The sequence below is a fragment of the Oryzias latipes genome, chromosome 19 (genome assembly GCF_002234675.1).
Source record: "Oryzias latipes chromosome 19, ASM223467v1".
NCBI classification, from domain to species: Eukaryota; Metazoa; Chordata; class Actinopteri; order Beloniformes; family Adrianichthyidae; genus Oryzias; species Oryzias latipes.
In genome coordinates, this window is record NC_019877.2 from 17,690,034 (window position 1) to 17,710,534 (window position 20,501).

The 20,501-nt window shown below is 38.4% G+C and overlaps 1 protein-coding gene across 1 annotated transcript in view; it reads left to right on the forward strand.

Annotated features, from left to right (window-relative positions):
* Positions 1-20,501, forward strand: part of myo15b (myosin XVB) — an 86,143-nt gene that overhangs the window by 47,572 nt on the left and 18,070 nt on the right. Inside the window, exons 20-35 of the mRNA XM_023949806.1 lie at positions 3,194-3,256; positions 3,344-3,401; positions 7,066-7,193; positions 7,456-7,551; positions 9,746-9,981; positions 12,823-12,992; positions 13,095-13,167; positions 13,267-13,449; positions 13,540-13,652; positions 14,140-14,207; positions 14,872-14,956; positions 15,784-15,816; positions 17,309-17,371; positions 18,622-18,713; positions 18,808-19,143; positions 20,205-20,280. Coding sequence (XP_023805574.1) covers positions 3,194-3,256; positions 3,344-3,401; positions 7,066-7,193; positions 7,456-7,551; positions 9,746-9,981; positions 12,823-12,992; positions 13,095-13,167; positions 13,267-13,449; positions 13,540-13,652; positions 14,140-14,207; positions 14,872-14,956; positions 15,784-15,816; positions 17,309-17,371; positions 18,622-18,713; positions 18,808-19,143; positions 20,205-20,280 — 1,873 coding nt within the window. The remainder of the gene's footprint in view (positions 1-3,193; positions 3,257-3,343; positions 3,402-7,065; positions 7,194-7,455; positions 7,552-9,745; positions 9,982-12,822; positions 12,993-13,094; positions 13,168-13,266; positions 13,450-13,539; positions 13,653-14,139; positions 14,208-14,871; positions 14,957-15,783; positions 15,817-17,308; positions 17,372-18,621; positions 18,714-18,807; positions 19,144-20,204; positions 20,281-20,501) is intronic.

A 20,501-nucleotide genomic window follows, 5' to 3' on the forward strand; every position in this document is an offset into this window, starting at 1 on the left:
TACAGTGATGTCCTAGGCTTACATGTCCAGCTTAGTGACAACTCCCTTTATAAAATTTCAACTAGCCTTATCTTGCATGAATTATGTCCTTTTAGCACACACACACACACACAAGCGCACACACACACACACCTTAGCTGCACTGTGATCTTGGACTTCAACCCCTGAAACTTGAAGCAGGACTGCGTCTATCTTTCCTACTCTTCCCAGAAGTCAGTTTCGCCTTGTCAGGTAGGATCTTTCTTTGTCGTTTCCACCTCATTCGTCTTTTTAGAGAACGATTTACTTTATGCTCTCGAGTTTATTTCTTTCATTTTTGAAGATATAAAACCCTTCAAAAGGAAGCTTCCTGTATCCAATTTCTGAAAGGAATAAAAGACACGTCTTGTTTTCTGTGCCCATTTCACTTATCGATTTACCAGATCTGGGAAACCTGAATAGTCTCAGACGTAGCTGCGCGCAAATGAGGCTACACGTTTTCTGTATTTAGGTGCAAGAAGCTATTATTTTATGAGGCCTGGACTATTGACACTTTGTACATCATTCTGGATCATTTTCTGCCTTACAGTGTCACTTACAGTGCCAGTTAGTCACAGTGGTGCCGTTTTGCTACAGGAGATAGACTGCTATTTGTTCATTACTGAGAAAATTCTAGAGTTTAGATTAATTATTTTTTTTAACAAATTACCACTAAGCACAAAACAAGAATAGGTGTAGAAATCCCACGTCAGTGTCTTGAGGAAATGGTGAAATTTCAGGTGTGTCTATGCCTTGGGGGTGTTAGAAGTACGTGCATGCATGCACCATGTGGATGCTGTTTCCATGTTTCCATGTATGACAGCAACTATCTAAGTTTGAGAATTTAACGCCATCACAGCCTCAGGTTGATGTGGTGTCATGGGAACACTGTGGTGTTGCCAGTCCAGGGGAGTTTGTGGTGACGGCACCAACAGCTACTTGTGGTGTCAATCTTATACAGTAGAAGGTGGCATTATGGTCCCTCACCCACCCTCCTGAGGAAGGAATCAGCTAATCTTCATATCAAAGTTTTTCCTTAAATATCATCCACCTGGTTTTGCTTCAACATAATAGAGCTAGTTTCTGTCATGTCAAATGCTTTGAGCTTCCCACTTCTAATGTCCAAATACTTTTGATCCTTTGCAGAAACTTTATGTATAACAAAATGAAGTCCAGAAAGCAAGGCTGTTGTTCCATTTGTTGTTTTGCTTTATCTTTGCAGTATATGGTGTTAATATCATTACACAGATTATTATGGATTTTATTATGCAAATATTTTGAGCTCCTTAGATTTTGCACTTTGCTTTAAGATCATATAATCACATCAAAAAAGTACAGCAGAAAGACTTGAATCAAGTAAAATAGGTGTTTAAAGTGATCACAAATCTGTGAGGATAAAGCCTTTTTATTATATGGTTTTCTTGTTTGTTTGTCTGTTTTTTATCTGTAGAATATTCAAATCATGTTTTGTGTTCAGGTTGTGTTTGACAAGTTTAAAACTTGTGGTTTTAGTTATTTTGGAGCGGATGCTTGTTTATTCCCACTTATTTAAGTTATTTTTAGGGTTTGGGCTTGTCATGCTATGCCTTAAAAATGCTTGTCAGGTTGGGGATATGATTATATAATCCTAGAAACAGAATATAGAAAAGATGAAGAACAACCTTTAAAGAGTACTTTACAGGGAAAATGTGAGGTCTAAACTGTGTTTTAGAGACATTTGGAAAAGAGAAATAAGCAGTGGATTCATGAATACTTTTCTGAGTGTTAGTCCATCATCAGAGTGTAATAGATGTCACATCATTGTCATGGTTGTGTCATTTGTTTCTGCAGAAGCCCATTTGATGCTTTCATTGTCTTGTCTCTATTGCATTGGCGCAACGTACACAAACTTAACTAATGCAGTTTGTGTCTCTCATGCTACATACACACCGGGCATGTGTTGTGCAATAAAGAATGCACATTTAGCATGTTTTAAACATGTGCTTAGCATGTAGTACTCACATGGAACTGTCACTACCCAATACGCTTGTAGTTGGAAGGTGAATCTCAAATCTTGCTCCAGGTTCTTTCTGTTACAGTTCTGTTCTGATATACTATATACCTGACTGGGTGTCATAAAATTCCGGGTGGGTACAAACCCCAATTATTAATTTCTCCTTTATGATCCATTTCCAAAAAGTTGACTACCCCTACGTCACTCAAATCTTAGTCCCTGATTGGCCAAATGACAATCTGGTTTAAGATACAAAACATGCATTTAATGACTGCACCTTTTGTACGTAGGGCCTTGAAAAAGATTTAAAATCTTTCGTAGCAACGCATGAATGCGAGCGTTTTGAAAGCGGAAGTCTGAAACGCTTGTTTACTTTTCAATAGAAGTGGTCACTTGAAGGCGTGTTTTTGAGGATGGTGTGAATGCACAGTCTTGGTAACTAGCACACACAATCTATTTGTTCTTGCATGTCATTTTGCTTGCTTTATTTATTATGGCCTTCATGCATCTTGACTACATCTGATTTAGAGATCTTTTTTTCCCACTTGTACAGTAAATGTTTGAATAATCTTAAGTGTAACTGTAAATGTAAGTGTAGCCCTTAAGTGTAAATGGATGATCCCAAGTCCATGTTCAATATTTGATCAAATATTTCAGGCATTGAGGCTGTAAGAGATGAAGTGTTTTGATTGGGTTCAATAAGAGAGGGTTGAAGTCAGAGTGAGACTCAAACTCAGTGTTGTGGTATTTGACAGGAAGGGTCCACACCCATGCGCCCTGTGAGTGAATTTTATTCTCAGGTGTGCCAGTGACAATAGTGGTCCACTGAATGCTTTGGTAAACACAGGAATAATAGGTTGGGGAAGGTGATTGTCAAATCTTATGACGTTGATCTGCAATGAAAAAACTGTTCCGTGGGTTGTAAACCTAATCTGTGTGGACTCTGAGTTGTGACCTGTGACAGGAGGAGGAGCCCCTGTGGGAGGGATGGAGTATATAACAGGATGTGTGCCTAAGAATAGGTCTTACCGAAAGGAAAGCATACTGACAGAACTCTGATTAAAGAGACGTGTTTCACCTGATGACTCACGCAGCTTGTCAGGAGGAGAAAAAAGGAGGAAGAAAAGAGTCTGCTTTTACCGGGGCGCCAATTAATCTGAAATTACTTTGTACTCATTATAGGAGCTTAATGAAAAGAAGAAAGTCAAAACGGTGACAAAGACAGCGTCTGACTCCCAGAAGATGGTAAGCACATACAAACGCTACTGTCGCAGCTTTGTTCTTTTCTATTGCTCTTAAATGAATGAGGTTTCACTGAGATGTTGTTTTCAGGATGTGGGGATGTTGGACATCCCCGCTGAGCTATCTGCCAGACTCAACAGTCAGACGGGTGAGTTTAAGAAAATGTTATGGTCAGATGGTTTGTTAAAATGTGATAGCTGCAGACTTTTACTGACTTCCTTTTGAAGCCAAATGACATCCATCCATGCTGAAATTTGGTAGCTTCAGTAAATGTTGAATGTTGCAGATTTAAGATTTCTGTTTTTTTTTTTTTGTCATTTATGTAAATACACCAAATTATGAAACATGTGTTAAACACTCGCAAAAATGTTGGTTAAGGGTGATGTGAAAGTGACAATCTAGACATTTTCAATTAAAACGTTGAATAAAAGTTAAATTAAAGTTTTAAAAAAATTATAGTTGTAGGAATCTATGGTAATATTTGTTCATACAACATTTTTATTCATGTTCAGTTATGCTGAGAATCCGTCGATCCACCCATCCATTTATTCATCCACCCATCCACTCAAAAGCACTGAAACATTCTTTAAATATTTATCAAAAGATTATGTCCTTCAGGATTACTACATTTTAAAGGATGCTCAACCAAATGTTTAGCTGCTCATCTTAGAAATGATCTCAGGAGTTTCTTCAGTATTCTGATGAGTAACAAAACATCATCTAAATCTTTTTTTCTGCACTAAAGAGCAAAATCCAGTAATGACATGACTCGGACGACTGAGATGTCTTTGCAGATATTCTTCTATTGAATTGTTTCCAAAGACAAAACAATAATATCAAAAATAATATAGAAACTTGCTTTGATCTAAAAGGTAGTGAAAAAAGAAATAAATATATTTAGGGGTGACAAATTATTGTGTTAATCGTGATTAATTAATTACAGGTAAATTAGCGCATTTGTTATTTTTTTATTGCGTTGGTTGCCTTTCTTTTGCCGTTGCAATTCTCTGCCGCCTGTCCCAAAATGTGTTCCTTAAGCTTGACATCCCGGCCGTGTGTGGGAGGAGCTACCAGCCAAGGTTTTTAACCTGATCGCTACATGGAGTGATGTCTGCAGTTGTGGTTTTAGGTATGGGCAGTACCTAAAATCGCTACTGGGGCACCAGCTCAGCCCTTGGAGGAAAAAAATCTGCGTTGATTTGGTTTTCTATTATCTTTTGTAGGTGCCATGAATTAACTTTGTTTTTTTATTAGGGTGAATGAGTATTATTTTTGTTTATGTTTTGATTATAGTATTATTGGTGATCAATGAGTGGGTAATCAGCTGGTGGGTCACAAGCTTTTATTTTTTTTATCACTGTGCTACATTTTGTGTCAGGCAGATCGTCTATTTCCCAATAGTTGGAGTAATAGTCAACTGTAATATAGTCATCTTATATGGTCTGTTTGGTACATCATGCGGGCGGAGTGTTTCTTTTTGTTTTTTGTCTGACATGCAGATATCACAAAGAGCAATGTGTGTCTTTATATGGTTGCTCATACCAATCCAGAACACGCATCCCCTGACTCTCCTCAGACATCCTTCTGCATAAAGATGAGATGAGTGTAGTCATAATGAGGCTGATGAGGCCGTCCTTTAAACAAAGCAATCCTGGTAACTAAGTTCATCTTGGAACGCAAAGTATGGTCTTGTTTCAGGTGGGATTGCTCTTTTATCTGAAGGCCATCCCTGCATCATTTTTATAACCATTTGCAGAGTTTTGTCATATTATGTGGCTGTTCTGATCTGGCCAAGACTGTCTTTAGAGATTGGCAGGTGTTGAACCATCAGTATCAATTTCCATTTCGACAGTCTTGGTGTATGATTTTGGCCGATATGTTCAACTCAATGTGACTGCCAGTAACATGTCTTTGCTTGGGACGTACACCACATTCAGGTCACATTTCCGAATGCATAGCATCATTCTTTGGAATGCTTTTGGTGCGCTAAACAGTGGTTTTCTAACCATGGTACCTAAAGGCTTATGGTCAGATTGGACGGTGACCTTGCGACCATAGGTGTACTGATGAAACTTCTCAACGCTAAAAGCAATCTGTTTGTATGAGTGCTTTGTTTGCAAACGCGATGCCCTTCTGTAGAAGTACTGCACCCAAACCTATGTCTGATGCGTCACATTGCACAACCAGATTGTCCTCTGGACTGTAGTACTTCAGGTTAGGAGCATCTGCCACGGTCCTTCTAAGTTTCTCAAAAGCATTCTCATGTTGCTCTGTCCATTCCCATTCTGTGTCTTTGTGTGTCAAGTGTCTTAACACTGCACACTGGTCAGGAAGATGTGGGCAAAACCTGGTCAGAGAATTTGCCATGCTTAACAGTCTTTGTACTGCCTTCACATCTGCAGGCTTTGACATTTCTTCCATGGCACGAACCTTGTCTGGGTCCACTTAAAGTCCATTTGCAGTAAGGCGATGTCCGATGTACATGCACTCACATTGTCTCAGTCTGAACCTTTCTGAGTTCAGTTGAATGTTTTTTGGATTGCAGTATTCCACAAATGTTATCAACTTTGCATCATGGTCTTGGGTGGCCACTTCCTGGCTCTCACCTTGGCCTGTAATAAGCACACAGTCAGAAATAACATATAGGCCTGGCAGTTCATCCAGAGCCTGGGTCCGTGTCCTCTGGAAAGCCTCAGGTGCCAGTCAAATCCCCATGGGCATTCTAAGACACCTGTAGCACTGTAATAGAGTAGCGAAGGTAGTCTGGTAACTTGAATCCTCTGCCATCTTGACATGCCAAAATCCATTCTTAAAATCACAGATTGTGAACACTTTAGCCTTAGACATATCTGAAAGTACATTGAAATTGACTCAGTTTGAGTGCCTTATTCAAGGGCTTTGGATCAATGCAAACTCTGGGTTTACTGTTCTGTTTTTGCACAACAACCATGCTTCTGATCCAATCAGTGCTACAGTCGACTGGGCTGATAATATCTCTGCGCTCCAATGCTGAAGCTCCTCTTGTTGTGGTTTCATCATGGTGACAGGGACTGGTCGCTTTGGGAGATGTACTGGCTTCACACTCTTGCTCACATCCATTTTGTCTCTACCTTCCAGACAACCATCTCCCTTGAATACTTCTGCAAAACCTGTCTTAATTTTTTCAAATGTCCATTGTCCTTCAGTGTCCTTTTCCTTTGTCACATTACTATCATTAGCCATTACTGTTTCATAGTGCACCTCTATCAGCTTCATAGCCTCTCTGGATTTTTTACCGATCAGTGGCGCATTGCAATCATTGTCTTCCACCTGGAACAGTTTTTAACTTTTAGGGTTTCTCAACCTTATTTTACACTCACCCAGTGGTTTTACTTTACTATCATTGTACATCATTTTACGTTCTAATTCTGCAGGTGTTTTTTTTTCTAAAGCAGTAAGTTAAAAATAATACAAAACTCATGTAAATCATTACAACTCTGGGGCTGTAGTATTATAAGGTAAGGACATACTTTTGAACATTAGCAAAAGTGATCTGTAATGTATTACAGTCTGGTAATAACTTGCACAACAGTGTTAAACTGATTTTTAGTAAGCTATTTGCATAAAGTATTGAACCTTGTGGCAAAGATATGCAATATGGAAGAAAACTGTTTAAACAAATAAAACTTGTTCTCAATTTCTGTTTTGATTGGGGGTCATGTTGGAATTTTAGATGATGAAAAAGTTTTGTTCCTGCATTCTAGATCTATTTCGTCTGATTACGACCTGAAGGATTATTTGTTTACAGTAGCTGTCATCCTTTCTCTGTTTAGCAGGGTTGCAGCGTGCACTGAGGATTACAGAAGTAACTCCTCCACAGGTGAAGGCAGATATAAAAGTCACCCTGCCAGACGACATAGACAGATATCCATTCTCTCGCTATGCCAAGTCTGTATTACAAGTGAGTATTGGCTTTTTTTCTTTTCAATTATCTCTTTCCCTTTACCTTTAGCCAGGAGCTGAACATACAGCAAGAGCGGGACAGACAGCAACTCAGTTAATTGAGAGTTAGGGGCACAAAAAATAAACTCCATTGTTGGAATTGGTTATTTGACCTTTACTTTTTGCCATGCATGAGTTCCTATATGTCTTAGAACACATAGTTGATAAAGTTGGTTTGAGTTTGTCCTCATTTCTTCTTCCTCATTTCATTTCCTTTTCAGGATACATGGAGCCAACCTCAAGGTTACCCCCTCCAGAGACCCCTCACCCCACTTGAGCCCGAAGATGCCAGAACTGCTCTGGAGATTTACAAACTGGTAAAAATGCAGGATTGGAGACTTTGTAATTTTGAGTGAAAAGGCAGAGTAACATGAAACGGTTGCCCCTGCAGATCCTACTAGGGGTGTGTATTGCCAAGAGTCTGGCGATACGATACGTATCCCCGGACACATGTCCCACGATACGATACATATCGCAATATTGTGCCGGAACACATTTCTTTTTCTATTTTTCAAGAGTATGACTTAGAAAATATTCTACCTGAATATTGATATGCCTTTCATTGTAATAAAATGGTAACATTTATTTTGTTTATTGATCACAATGTTAAGCACTGCAACTGTATCTCATATACAAGTTGCTTTTACCCAAGCAAATTCATAGTGCTTTTATTTGAGTAACTTAAAATATATTTGTTCCTAAAGGGAATAGTCAAAATTGTCTGATTTTTACAACAAATACTTTTCAGTTTAAGGAAAAATAAATAGAATGTGCCTTAACCACTAAGGTTCTAAAAGTATGATTTAGGAAATAAAGGGCTGTTTATTTTTAACTTTCACCTTAATGTAGCTTCTCAAATATGGTTCGGAGCCTGAACGGTGCTTCAAAAATAAAGGAAAAAAAACACACAAATTCTTTCCAAAAACACGAAAGTGTGATGAGGAAGCAGGACAAGTTGAAGGAGAGCACTTTAATGTATGCTTTGTTTACATGACAGTCTGCACTGCAGCCTGTAGCTCCACTTTTTCACACGAGAAGTAAACCTTGATTTCACCGCTCATCACCACGACGTTGGCCTTTTTTCAGAGCTTTGATCCATCAGGTCGCTAAACTAGAATAGATTGCTGTGAAATTCCGCAGAACTTTGACCCACTTTGCCGACAGCAGTGTGGCTGATGCTCCGTGCATCAACTGCACTGCTTTACTTGTTTCTTATGTGGGGGACACACGCAACGCAGTCCGGGTTTTTATATGAAATTGGCAGCAACATGGAAGATAGTCTCGGTGCGGTGCGCATCCCTGTGGGGTGCGCGGAGGCATCTCAGGGGGGGCGCGAGTCACCCAGTCAGACAAGGCTGGGAGGGTAGGAGGGGGAAACTAATGTCAGGACGTCTGAATTTTTTTCGCGGTACAACATGAACAGACTGCGCTTTGGGGCCGCATATCCGTGGGTCTTACTTCACTTACCAACCCAATCCTAATCGTGACATTTGAAGATGTAATTTTTGTTGTTAACGGCGGTTTTAAAGTCTTAAAACAACGGAAATGCTGCCCTGATGCATTTTACACATGCGACCTGTACAGATTGGATAACTACCTTTCTCTGCAACTGTGACCAGATTTGTCTAAGAATGGAGAAATATGTGTGTGTGTGTTTGTGTGTGTATGTGTGTGTTTGTTAAGAAAAATAATAATAATGAAGAAAGGTCATCTCCCCCTCCTAGGTAGTTGTACATGACTTCCTTGCGACGATTCTTTTATAAATATTTCCCAGACAACAGTGCTCAATAGGACTGGCTGAGAATTCCATTTAATGCAGCAGCACCTGCTGATTTCAGCTCTGCTGAGGAGGATCAGTTCATTGAAATCACATCAGGCTCCACCCTGAGGATGTGGTTTACAGTACAGATACTCCCTGAATTCTGGCTGGGTGTGGAGAAGGACTATCCACTCATAGGGCAGAAGGCTGTGGTCACTCTGCTTCCATTCTATGTCCTATCTTTGTGAGATAGGCTTTTCTGCTTTTGCCACTTTGAAAACAAAGAACAGAGCTAACCTCAATATTGAGCACCACTTGAGAGTTGCAGTAACAAACCTACAACTTCGTTTTGAAAAGATGTGCAGCACAAGCAGGCACATTGTAGCCATTAACACAACTTTTTTTTTTCTTTATGCTCACGTTCAATGTTATTGTTCATACAAAGTGAATGATCCTTTATAAAAAAAAAAATCTAGTCTCTAGCAACAGAAATGTCTAAGATTTTGATATGGTATTGAAGGTTAACATATATGGTTTATTTTTTCATAGTTTTTATGCGGCGTGGGGGGCAGGGGGAATGAACACATGCTGCCAACTAGCAGTCTGGGGTTTTAGTAGAAAACAAAAGTCAGACACTGAAAGACCCCCATATATAATTAAATAAATATCGTCCTGTCAGCATTTTAATTTGATACAACTATTGCCAGATGAAATATCGCCATATATGTCTGAATCAAATTTTGCACCCCTAGATCCTACGGTTCACAGGTGAGTCAGACCTCAGTGACTGGCAAGAACGCATGTTGGGTAACTACATCGTAGAGAAGGGCCAGAGCCAACCAGCCCTGAGAGATGAGATCCTGGTGCAGTTGGTCTATCATACATGGGAGCAGCAGGATATTCAGATAAGCATGAGGGGGTGGCTTTTGTTGGCCAGCTGCCTCAGTGCTTTTACTCCATCACCAACACTGGACAAGGCCCTGCTGAAGTAAGTACTCTCCCCATCTGTTGCCACTTTACTAACTATGAAGGCTTCTTTATGCTCTTTATATACCCACTCCAATGAAAATTGTGTTTTTGGTGTTTTTAATATGTTCTTGTAGTATTTTTCTGATAATGGAGGACATATATTATTTTATATATGTCCTTTATATAATTTTGGTTTTAGGATTAAAACTGCATTCACAAGTATTTCTGTATTTAAATCTGGATGAATCAGGAGCAGGCGAATAAATACAGTTTGAAAAAGCTCAGCAAGCAAAATAGGTGGGCCAAAGTCTATCTGCGCTGTTCTATTCTGATGCATTCACTTGCATCATCTGGCTCAAAACTGTACGACTGGATAACTCTGTTTTATTGTTGTCAATTTATTTTTGCACTGCTACTGTTAGCTTGGGGTTGTGAGGCGCTGTAAACTAGCGAGAGCGAGTGTAAACAAAGGGATAGTGGGATATTACTGGAGGCCTTGTTCCGTGCCAGGATTACCACACACAACTCAGAGGCAAGTTTCTGATGAAATCCTGCCGCTCTATATAAACTATGTCCTAGAAAACAGCACAAGTTTTGTGATTTTGGCTAAAAACGGCATAATCCTAATTAGAAAGACCACTGGGAAGGGTCTTGTGTGTTTATGATTGAAGTTGGACTTTTAAACCCATCAAATTGTAGTCTTCTGTGGTTTTAACCTGAAATATTTTTGCTCAGTAAGCCAGAGTTCAAGGCAATCTGATTGCATTTTCACGAGTGGTGTCAAGGTTAGTTTAAAAAAATAAAATAAAGATTTTTATTTTGGCCCTTACATGTTTCCATATTTGTGCTAATACTACTTAAAAACCACAGGAAAAAAAGTTATTTCCCGTCCTGCCCACCTGACTCACTTCTAAACTCCAACTTGAAACTGACGCTTATTTTGGGAAAATTGTATGAGTCTGTTATACAAATTCATACAAAATTTTGGGAATATTGGGAAAATTTACTACTTGCTAAACAGATAAAATGCAAAAGAATAGCCACCCCTAATATTGCTAAAAAGGCAATGGGAATATGACTTAGGCTTAAATATCACTTAGAAGATTTGGGAAAAAGCACTAGACAGAATATACGCTTCCTCAATTTGCTCACGTCACATGGTTCCTCAATTTAAAATTGTACATAGACTCCACTGGTCTAGTTTTTCTTTCCAAATATTCTTCCCATTTACAATCGATGTAAACAATCAACTGCCACTATCTCATATATTTTGGTCTTGTGTAAAATTAAGTTGCCTTTGGCAATCAATATTTTGAGAATTTTCACATGTTCTCCAAAGGCCAATGAAACCTTCTGTAATTTCTGCAATATTTGGTGTAATCCCACAGGATCTTAATCCCAACCACAAAGCACAAAATATAATTATCTTTGGGACCTTGTTTGCTACAAGAGTTGTCTATCTCAAATGGAAAGATCAATTTCCTCCAACTTTTAAGGTGTGGATAAATGATCTCTTACATTATTTGATTTTGGAAAAAAAATTCTGTAAGAGGTTGGACACAAGATTTTTATACCACTTGGCATCCCCTTCTTAAATTTAAGAATTTAGATGTGACTGCTGTTAGAATATTTAATGATTGACTCTGTACTTTAGAAATTTGCAAGTGAGAAGTTCATTGTCTTTTTAAATTCTATATATTTACAAAATATTTGCAGTTTGAAAGAGTAGTGCAGTAATGGGAGGATGGGAAGGATGTGTGAAAGTGTGTTATCAGTTTTGTACACTTTGTCAAACTTGTATGTTTGTACTGTCTGATTAAATAAGAAAAACTAATTAAAAAGACTTGGTGTAAAAAAAAAAAACACTGAAGGCTAATAAACTGAGCGAAACATACAACAGAATTCATTTGAACATCACGTTTATTTAACCCAAAAGCCACATTTTTCTGGCAAGGACATAAAACACAATTTAAGATCTCAAGGTCCAAGATTTTCGTCAATTTAATATCTCATTTAAAATTGTCGTTTTCTAGGACATAATTTCTGTAGAACAGCAGGAGTTTATTAGAAATTTACTATGTGGGCAATACAGTTGGGGCCGGTTTAGCTCATGCTGGTTTGCGGCGCCTTCCGTCCGTGAAACCTGGGTTGAACTCCAGGCTGCTCCCTATTCCCTTCTCTGCTGCAGTGCCAGTCCCAAGCCCGGTTGGATTGAGAGCGTTGCGTCAGGGAGGGCGTCCGGCATAAAAACATTGGCAAGTTAACCATGCAACTCATTCTCGGTAGAGGGTTGTTTCGCTGTGGCAACCCCTGATGGGAGAAGCTGAAAATGTAAGAAGAAGAGACTTTGTAGGCGGGACTGTTGACACAGACAAAGCTTTTCCATCATCCCTTTGTTTACACTCTCTCTAGTTTAAAGGCCTTTATACTCCCAACCTAACACTACCGGTGCAACAGAAATGGAGAGCAATATTGGAGCTATCCAGCCGTACAGTTTTGAGCCAGATGCTAGCTCGGAAAAGGAAGACATAAAAGAAAGACATACCATGGATCTAGTTGTTTACAAGTGGATACATCAGAATGGAGTGGAGCACAAAGCTTGTGCCCCATTCAGCATATTTACTATGTAATAAATACATTCTGTTTCAATTCATGACGATTTGAACAAGGAAATACTCAGAAATGCAATTTTGAAATGAAAAAAATGCCACAAGAACATGTTAAAAACATAAAAAAAACAAATTCATCCGAGTGGGTCTTTAAAAATCTTCACATTAAAGGTCTTTAAAGGGTGAGTAACTTTAGATGTCACCTTGGAGGTCAAACAAAAAAGCATTGGATTTGTGAATTTCCTCGGCAGGTATGTGTCTGATCAAGGTCCAAGGGAATACCGCCCACTGTGCCAACACAAACTGCTAACATCCCTGCAGCTGCCAGCACCCATCGGACGCACATATCCACCCACCCAGCTAGAGTGGACGTCCAACCAGAAGAGAGGAGGCATGGTGCTAGAGGTCCACACTTTTAATGGTAACTGTTACTGCAAAAATTAAGGATATGACGTCAAATAGAATCAATGCTTGTTAAGATATGCCAGTTAAAAATGCAACATACTCTGACCTTCTGTATCAGATGAGACACTGACAGGTGAGGTGGAGTCATGGACTACAGGAGAGCAGCTGGCCTCGTGGCTTCTCTCTTATAGGTACTTGTTCAGTTGAGATTCAAGGATTCAGTGCTTCTGTCTGGGTTTTACAGCTTTCCATTGCCACTGCCTTCTGTGATTTGTAACTGCTGTGTGCAGAGGTGTGATGGAGGCAGTTGGAGGCTGGTCGGTGTCTCTTGTTAATGATGAAGGCTGGTCAGACCTGGCAGGCTCAGACTTCGTCATGGACCTGCTGGCTGCAGAGGAAGCTGACAATTTGCCACCACAAGAAACCTCTTCCTCCATAAACTCTGATTACCTGTTCAGCAGACAGACAGACAGGTAGTGTCACATGTCGGATTGTTTTTCAGGACGATCCTTGTAGGTACTCCCATCCAGGATGGATCGATTCGACCATTTTCTCTTTTTCAGGTTACCAGGTGCTGCACACATGGATGACTTTATTCCACCGGCTCCACCCATGCAAGCTCCTGGCCTGCCTCCATTTGAAGGAAACCCCTGGGGCAGAGATTATCCACATGAAGGTAACGCAAATCCAGATATCAGGGTGTCTCCCACAAATTCTATACCAGGACCATGGCGTGAACTAACTCTGAACCCACACTCTGCAGAAACTGAATCTTAAAGTTAAAAAAACTTTTTTAGTTTTAAAGTTTTTTAGTGGTAAATTATTCTTATAAGGGTGTAATGATTCATTTTTACAATGATGCGATTCAATTAAATATTTGTGGTTGCCAATTCGATTCACTTCCAATTTTTGTTAATTTCGAACGATCCGATTTGATCCGATTTACTGACCTAAGATTGATCGGCCTGTTTTTAAAGTCATCTGAAAATTTTTTACTGTTTCTGGATTTCACTTTATTTGTCAAAACTTTTTTGACCAGCACCAAGCAGAAGAATGAAAAACATTTTTTTTCCGTTTTTCAGTTGCATTCCGGCTTTGATGCTTTGAGGAGGTTCACAGAAACAAAAATGTCTAACATGTACCCTGTCATATCATATCCTCAGGGCGAGGTCGACAGATGGACGCTTTCGTTGATGACTTGTTTGACTCAGTTCAGGACACGGGGCCCTCGGTCAGTAACATCCTCCTTGACAGTATGACTGTTTTTCTGAAGGGTAACTAGGATGTCTGGGAGGGGTCTGTGCCATCTTTACTTTTGGTCAACAGGAATGTGTCCAGTGTTTAGAAAATATATAAATAAATTACAGAAATACTTTTTTACTTTAAGGCAGTAGACATTTACCGATCAACATGTTTCAGTGTTTTGCTTGTAAAATACATTTCAAAAAGAGTCATTTAAAGTGTTTTGTAGGGATAAAATATATCAAAGTCAAAAGGAGCACAAAAATCTGTAAAAATCAAATGTAAAACGGTAAATATTGTTATGCACTGCTGCGGTTGAGTTACTTCATGCAAAGTTATTCTTTGTGCAAGGTTTGGGGTTTTTTTTAAAAGAAAAAATACCACAATTTTAAGCATATCTAATTCATATTTTTCAACAAATATCTTATGTTAATTACTTTTTTTTAAGGATTTAACTTTTTCTTTTGTTCTTTTGTTTAACTTAAACAAATTTATTTTTTTATATTTAAACTTAATATTTGTGAGTGTTTCATGTTATAATTAATAAATGTATCTTTTTTTGTTTAGTGTAATTTACCTCCAGTGTTTGAACAGTGTTTCTGTATTTTTTTTGTTATGGGTTTTAATTGGGATGTTTGTGTGTTTGAGTCTAGGACATGGACAGAGTGGCCATGCTCAGCCGCAGAATAAGAGGACGCGGGGGAATTGGACCGATGCAGCCCGGAATGTATGGAGCTGGTATGAGAAATATGTTCTGTTGTGTAGCTCATTCACTCAACTGCACTTGAAAAACTATTTTAAATGCCCTTTAGATCCAAGGGCATCTCTTGTGCTCTCACTGTAAACTAATTACTGTATGATGTGTATTTAGTTTGAAAAAATACGTTTTAATCTTTTCTAACAAATTAAAAAGCAGGGTTATTTACTATACATGCTTTACATGCTTTGGTCTTGGTTTTGGTCCTCATTTTAGCCCAGACATTTTCCATCTCACTGCAGTCTCACAGTTTACAAGTCATGGATATCAAGCCTCAGTTTTGGTTATTTCTGCACACGTCACTGTGTTGACCGAGTCGGTCTGAGTCACGTTTCTTAAGGCAACTACAGTCCCCAAACATGAGTGGGCTTTTTGGCAGTCCACGCCCTTCCTTTCACTAAAAGTGGCTCTGCAGAATCCGACAATCAAACATTCAAGGTGGGGTCAGGGGGCACCACATGCTTTTACTGAAGCATCCGATTAGTTTTTCCAAAATGTTACGTTTGTTGATACACTGTTTGCCTTTTATTAAGTCAAATAAAAAAAATCAATGTTACAATTGTACACCCATTAAAATACCTTTAGGTACACAGTTAATGTATACACCTGACCTGAGCTTCCTCTTTCATATTATTACGCATACAAAAAATGACTTATTTTTATTGATCAATGATGACATTCAAAATTCTCTGCATTTAATGTTTTGACTTCCATGAAAAGACAGTATGGGCTCTTCTTGCTGCCCACTTAAAGCACTGGTTTATAAGGAGGAACCTAAATAATGATCATGTGTGTATTCTGTTTTCAGGGATGCCCATGACCATGCCAACCTATCCCATGGGTAAGTGCAAGTGTATCAGTTTACATTTGGTCTGTCCTTGATCTGCTACAGTGTTTTTTTAATTTTATTGTATTTTTATTTTTTTGAGGTTGTCCAGAAAATGTAGGATTTAACCTTAAACATTATCCAAATGGTCTGCCTAAAAGCTAGGGCCTTATAAGACAAATAGAAAAAAATGGAAACTGTCTCATGGATGAATATACAGTTGCAAGAAAAGGTATGCGAATCCAGTGGGGTTTACTTGGATTTCTGCATGAATTTGTCATGAAATATCTTCTGATCTTCTTCTAAGTCGCATCACCCGATAAACAGAGTTCTCTTAAACCAATGCAACACAAAAAATTTCAAGTTTTCATGATTTTACTGAACAAAATGTGTAAACATTCAAAGTGCAAATACGTGAACCCCAAGGCAAAATGTAAAAATGTAGTCAAAAAGTGTAACATTTAGCTTTAAACTAAATATTTAGTTAAAAAGATAATTATTTAATTTAAGCTTGATTTTGAACTTGAATATTTATTTAACAAATAAATGTTTTGTTATGCCTCTTAAATGTTTAGTTAACAAAATTTATATTTTGGTAAGATATAAATATTTATTCTGTAAATTAAGTTTTTTATTTTATAAAGTAACGTTTTTAGTTTTAGTTACAAAACCAATATTTAACTTAAAATAAATATTTTGCTTGCTAACTTAATATTTAGCTAGTAATAATACTAAATCATGAATTAAAAGGTGAAATATGCTTTTTTTTTCTCTCTCCAAAAACTGGCCAAATAACAAAAAATATTGCTGTAAATATTTGACAGTGAAACTTTACAAACTGCACCCCCTCAACAAATTCCTATTGCAACCTGCCACCAGTGGTTAGTAAAGACAGTGCTACTTTTGGCTCTTTCCGGTTAAGGCCAAATTAAGAATGGAAGATGGGCTTAAGTTAAACCCAGAGTTACTCATTTTAGGTTGGACAGTATAATTAGGCTACTGAGCTAATAATGTTTGAGGATTTTTCCCTTTCAGTATTTTGACAAAAATATCAAAGCACTTATATCATGCTATTCGTAAGCCTTTCAAAGGAACTATATCCATGTATAATATAATATATTACCTTTGGCACAATAAAGAATGAATTTTTTATTAATTTTGATTTTATTTTCGTGAGCTGTTTTCCTACCCAGAAGTAGGACAACTCGATCTCTGAGTCATCTGTCTCTGCATTTAGCTTTTTATGGGCCCTGTCCATTTCATGAAGTCGGCCTAGAGCTGGCCTCGGCAGCGTCTCTGCGTTTCGGCCACGAAAACAAACATCATCCGACTTTTGGCAAAGATAGATGCACATATTGTGGAGCCTTACAAAAGCGTTCTGCCAAACACCGCTCTGGAATATAACATCTGGAATATAACATCAGCATTGAAGCCAGAGAAAAGAACGAAAACCTATTTTGTTGGAGAAAAACTCTCCTAACTACGTTTTTGTGTCACTGTGGGACAGGAGCTGCAGCCAACGTTGCAATGCCTGGTTATGGAGCAACACCTATGATGCCAACCATGCCAGGTCCTTCACCACTGTTTACATTGTGTTTCATATTATTATACAAATTGTATTTAATGTCAAAAAGATCAAATTCTTTGTTTTCAGTCAAACTCATGGGTGATATTGTGTCTCTGACATCAATCTCAGACCCTTGTGATCATTAGTTTGCCAGGTCAGCTAAATTAAAGGAAAGCTACTAATGAAGGGTGTTCCACATTATTAAGCAGAGCAAAATTTTCAAGCAATATGGGAAAAATCCTGGGGGGGGGGGGTCTCTCTGTTGCGGAAAAGTATGAAATTGTTAAATGCCTTGTTTTTGTGGATATCTCACAAAAACCTAAGTTTGATCATTGTACTATTAAGAGATTTGTGGCTGACTTAGATCACACATGGATTTGTGTAGATAAAGGCAGAATAAGGAAGGTTTCTGCCAGACAAATACATTAGATTAAGATAGCAGCTGCTAAAATACCATTACAAAGCAGGACGCACATGTTGTCTCTGGAGTCCCACAAGTCAACGGGTTAACGAGCACGATCCTGTCAGCTGCTCTCGCAACGATTTTCAGCCGACTTAAAAGTTGACTATATCCAAATAAGAGAGCTGACCATGGCCCAGAAGAAAAATCAAGAAACAAGTGACAAGGATGACATTAAAAAAAAATCCTCAATGACATTCAAGCTACGTTGTATCCTTTCATGGAGCGAGTAAACTACATCCAGGCTAAGCTAACTCCTCTCTTGGAGCAAGTCAAAAGAGTTCCGAAGACTCTAACCTCAAAATGAGCAACAAGATAACCGGGTCGACATTCTGGAGAAAAGACCAGACAATGTGGAACAAAAAACAAGGATGAAAAATAAGGGGTTCTATGTGTAATTGTAATTTGACCTATTAAGATGTTTTTAATTGTAATGTCTTTTTATTTCAGTAAATATGACCTCCTAATGCAGAAAATTCAACAAATGGCCATTTTCCGTTCTTTAGAATCTATAAAATGTTGTGCGTAATAATGTGGAACAGTGCATCTTAAGGTTTTTTTTTAAAAACTGTTATCTTTAGGAGGTTTGTTTAGTAACATTTAATGGTTGGGGACTTGATAATTATGCTGACTGTCATTTGCATTGAGTAATTAGAAAAATTATAGAAAAATATATTTTGCATAATAATTTGGACCGTTAATGTGCAGAAACACGAGAGGAACCATACTTTGAAGTATTGTGTGTGTGATTCTTTTTATTCAATGTGTACCTTTCATAACTGTTCTTGTACAGGTATGATGATGCCTCAGGCTCCTGTCATGCCTGATCCCATGCAAGTTGCAGCATCTCAGCAGGCTCTCATCCAGCAGCAGGCCTTACTCATGGTCAGGTCTATTTCTCTGGACATTTTAAAACCCCAGAATTGAGGTTTTTTACAATTGCAGGCAAAAGTCAACTATGTCAATTCTGTGGCCTTAGGCGCAGCAAATGACCATGCAGGCCTTGAGTCTGTCTCAGCAGCAGACCCAGGAAGAGCAGAAGAAGAAGGAGGAGCAGAAAAAGAAGGAAGAACAAAGAAAGAGGGAGGAGGAAAGAAGAGAGGAGCAAAGAAAGAGAGATGAAGAGAGAAGGGAGAAGCAAAAAAAGAGGGAGGAGGAGAAAAAAGAGGAGGAAAGATTGAAGAGGCACCAGTCCTCAAGGCGCTCCAAGCAGCGCTCACCTTCACCCTCTTCTGGAAGTCCCTCACCCCCACCTGTGAGGTCCAAAGCCCCTGCACCCAAACGCTCCTCTTCCTCCAAACAGCCTCAGCGAGAGGTATCTCTCTCTTACTTATTCTACATATTCAGTAAATGTCAAGACAGTTTTTTACTTGTCAGATTATCTGATATTTTTGCTTTTTTTGCTACAAGACATTATTACTGTTATTTTGTCATCGTCTCTATTAAAAGTGAAATTAATGGATGGGTGGGTGCACGGTTTGATGGAGGATAATCACTGGATTGCTGGATGGAGAATGGCTGGATTGATGATTGTTTATTAATGGATGGGTAGGTGGGTGGGTGGTTGGATGATGGTTTGATGGATGGTTTGATAGATAATGGATAGATTGATGATTATTGGATGGTTGAATGGACCATGGTAGGATGGATGGGTGGGTAGATGGTTGAATCGATTATTTGTGGTTGAATTGACCATTGTTGGGTGGATGATGGATGTTAGATGGACAATGGATGGAAGATTAATGAATGGGCGGGTGGATTGTTAAATGGATGATGGTTTGATGGATAAAGGTTAAATAATTAATGGATGGGTAGATGAATGGTTAGATATATGATGGATTGATTGATGATTAATGGATGGATTGGTGATTAGATGGTTGGATGGACGATGGGCAGTTGAATGGACCATAGCTGGGTGGATGATGGATGGCTGGATGGATAATGGCTGGATCAAATATTGATGGATGTGTGCTTGAATTTATGACAGATGGATGTGTGGGTGGATGGTTGGATGGATGAAGAACGGATAAATTGGTGGGTGGTTGGAAGAATGGGTGGATGATGAATGGTTAGATGGACAATGGATGGATTATTTTTTAATGGATGAATGTAGGGACAATGGATGTATTGATGATTAATAGATGGAAGGTTGGATGTAGGATGGTTGGTTAGAATATGGATGGTTGAATGAACAATTGACAGATTTATGATTAATGGATCGTTGGATGGGCGATAGAAGGCTTGATGATTAATGGATGGATGAGGATTGGATCAATGTAATGTAAGGTTGATGTTCAGTATTGATTTTATTTACTTTTACTAGAAATTTAAACATACGACTTGGTGAAATGTTTTTTGATGGCTTTATTTTGACAGTCAGACTCAGATGATGACTCCACAGATGACAACAAAAAAGACTTCAAAGATAAGATGGACTTTTTCCAGAAGATCGGTAAGTTTAGATAAAAAGGTTTGCTTAACTGCAAAAACTGAATCTCAACTAAGTAAAAAATAGTCTTGTTTCAAGAAAAAATGACTTCTTTTCAGTCTTGTAAAGATAATAATTTTATCAAGAACGTTTTTTCATATGAAAATAATCTTAGTTTAATAAAACATGTCTTCGTAGCTAGAATTTCTTTTCTTAAAGAAAGATACCCCAAAGCCGTATTTCTG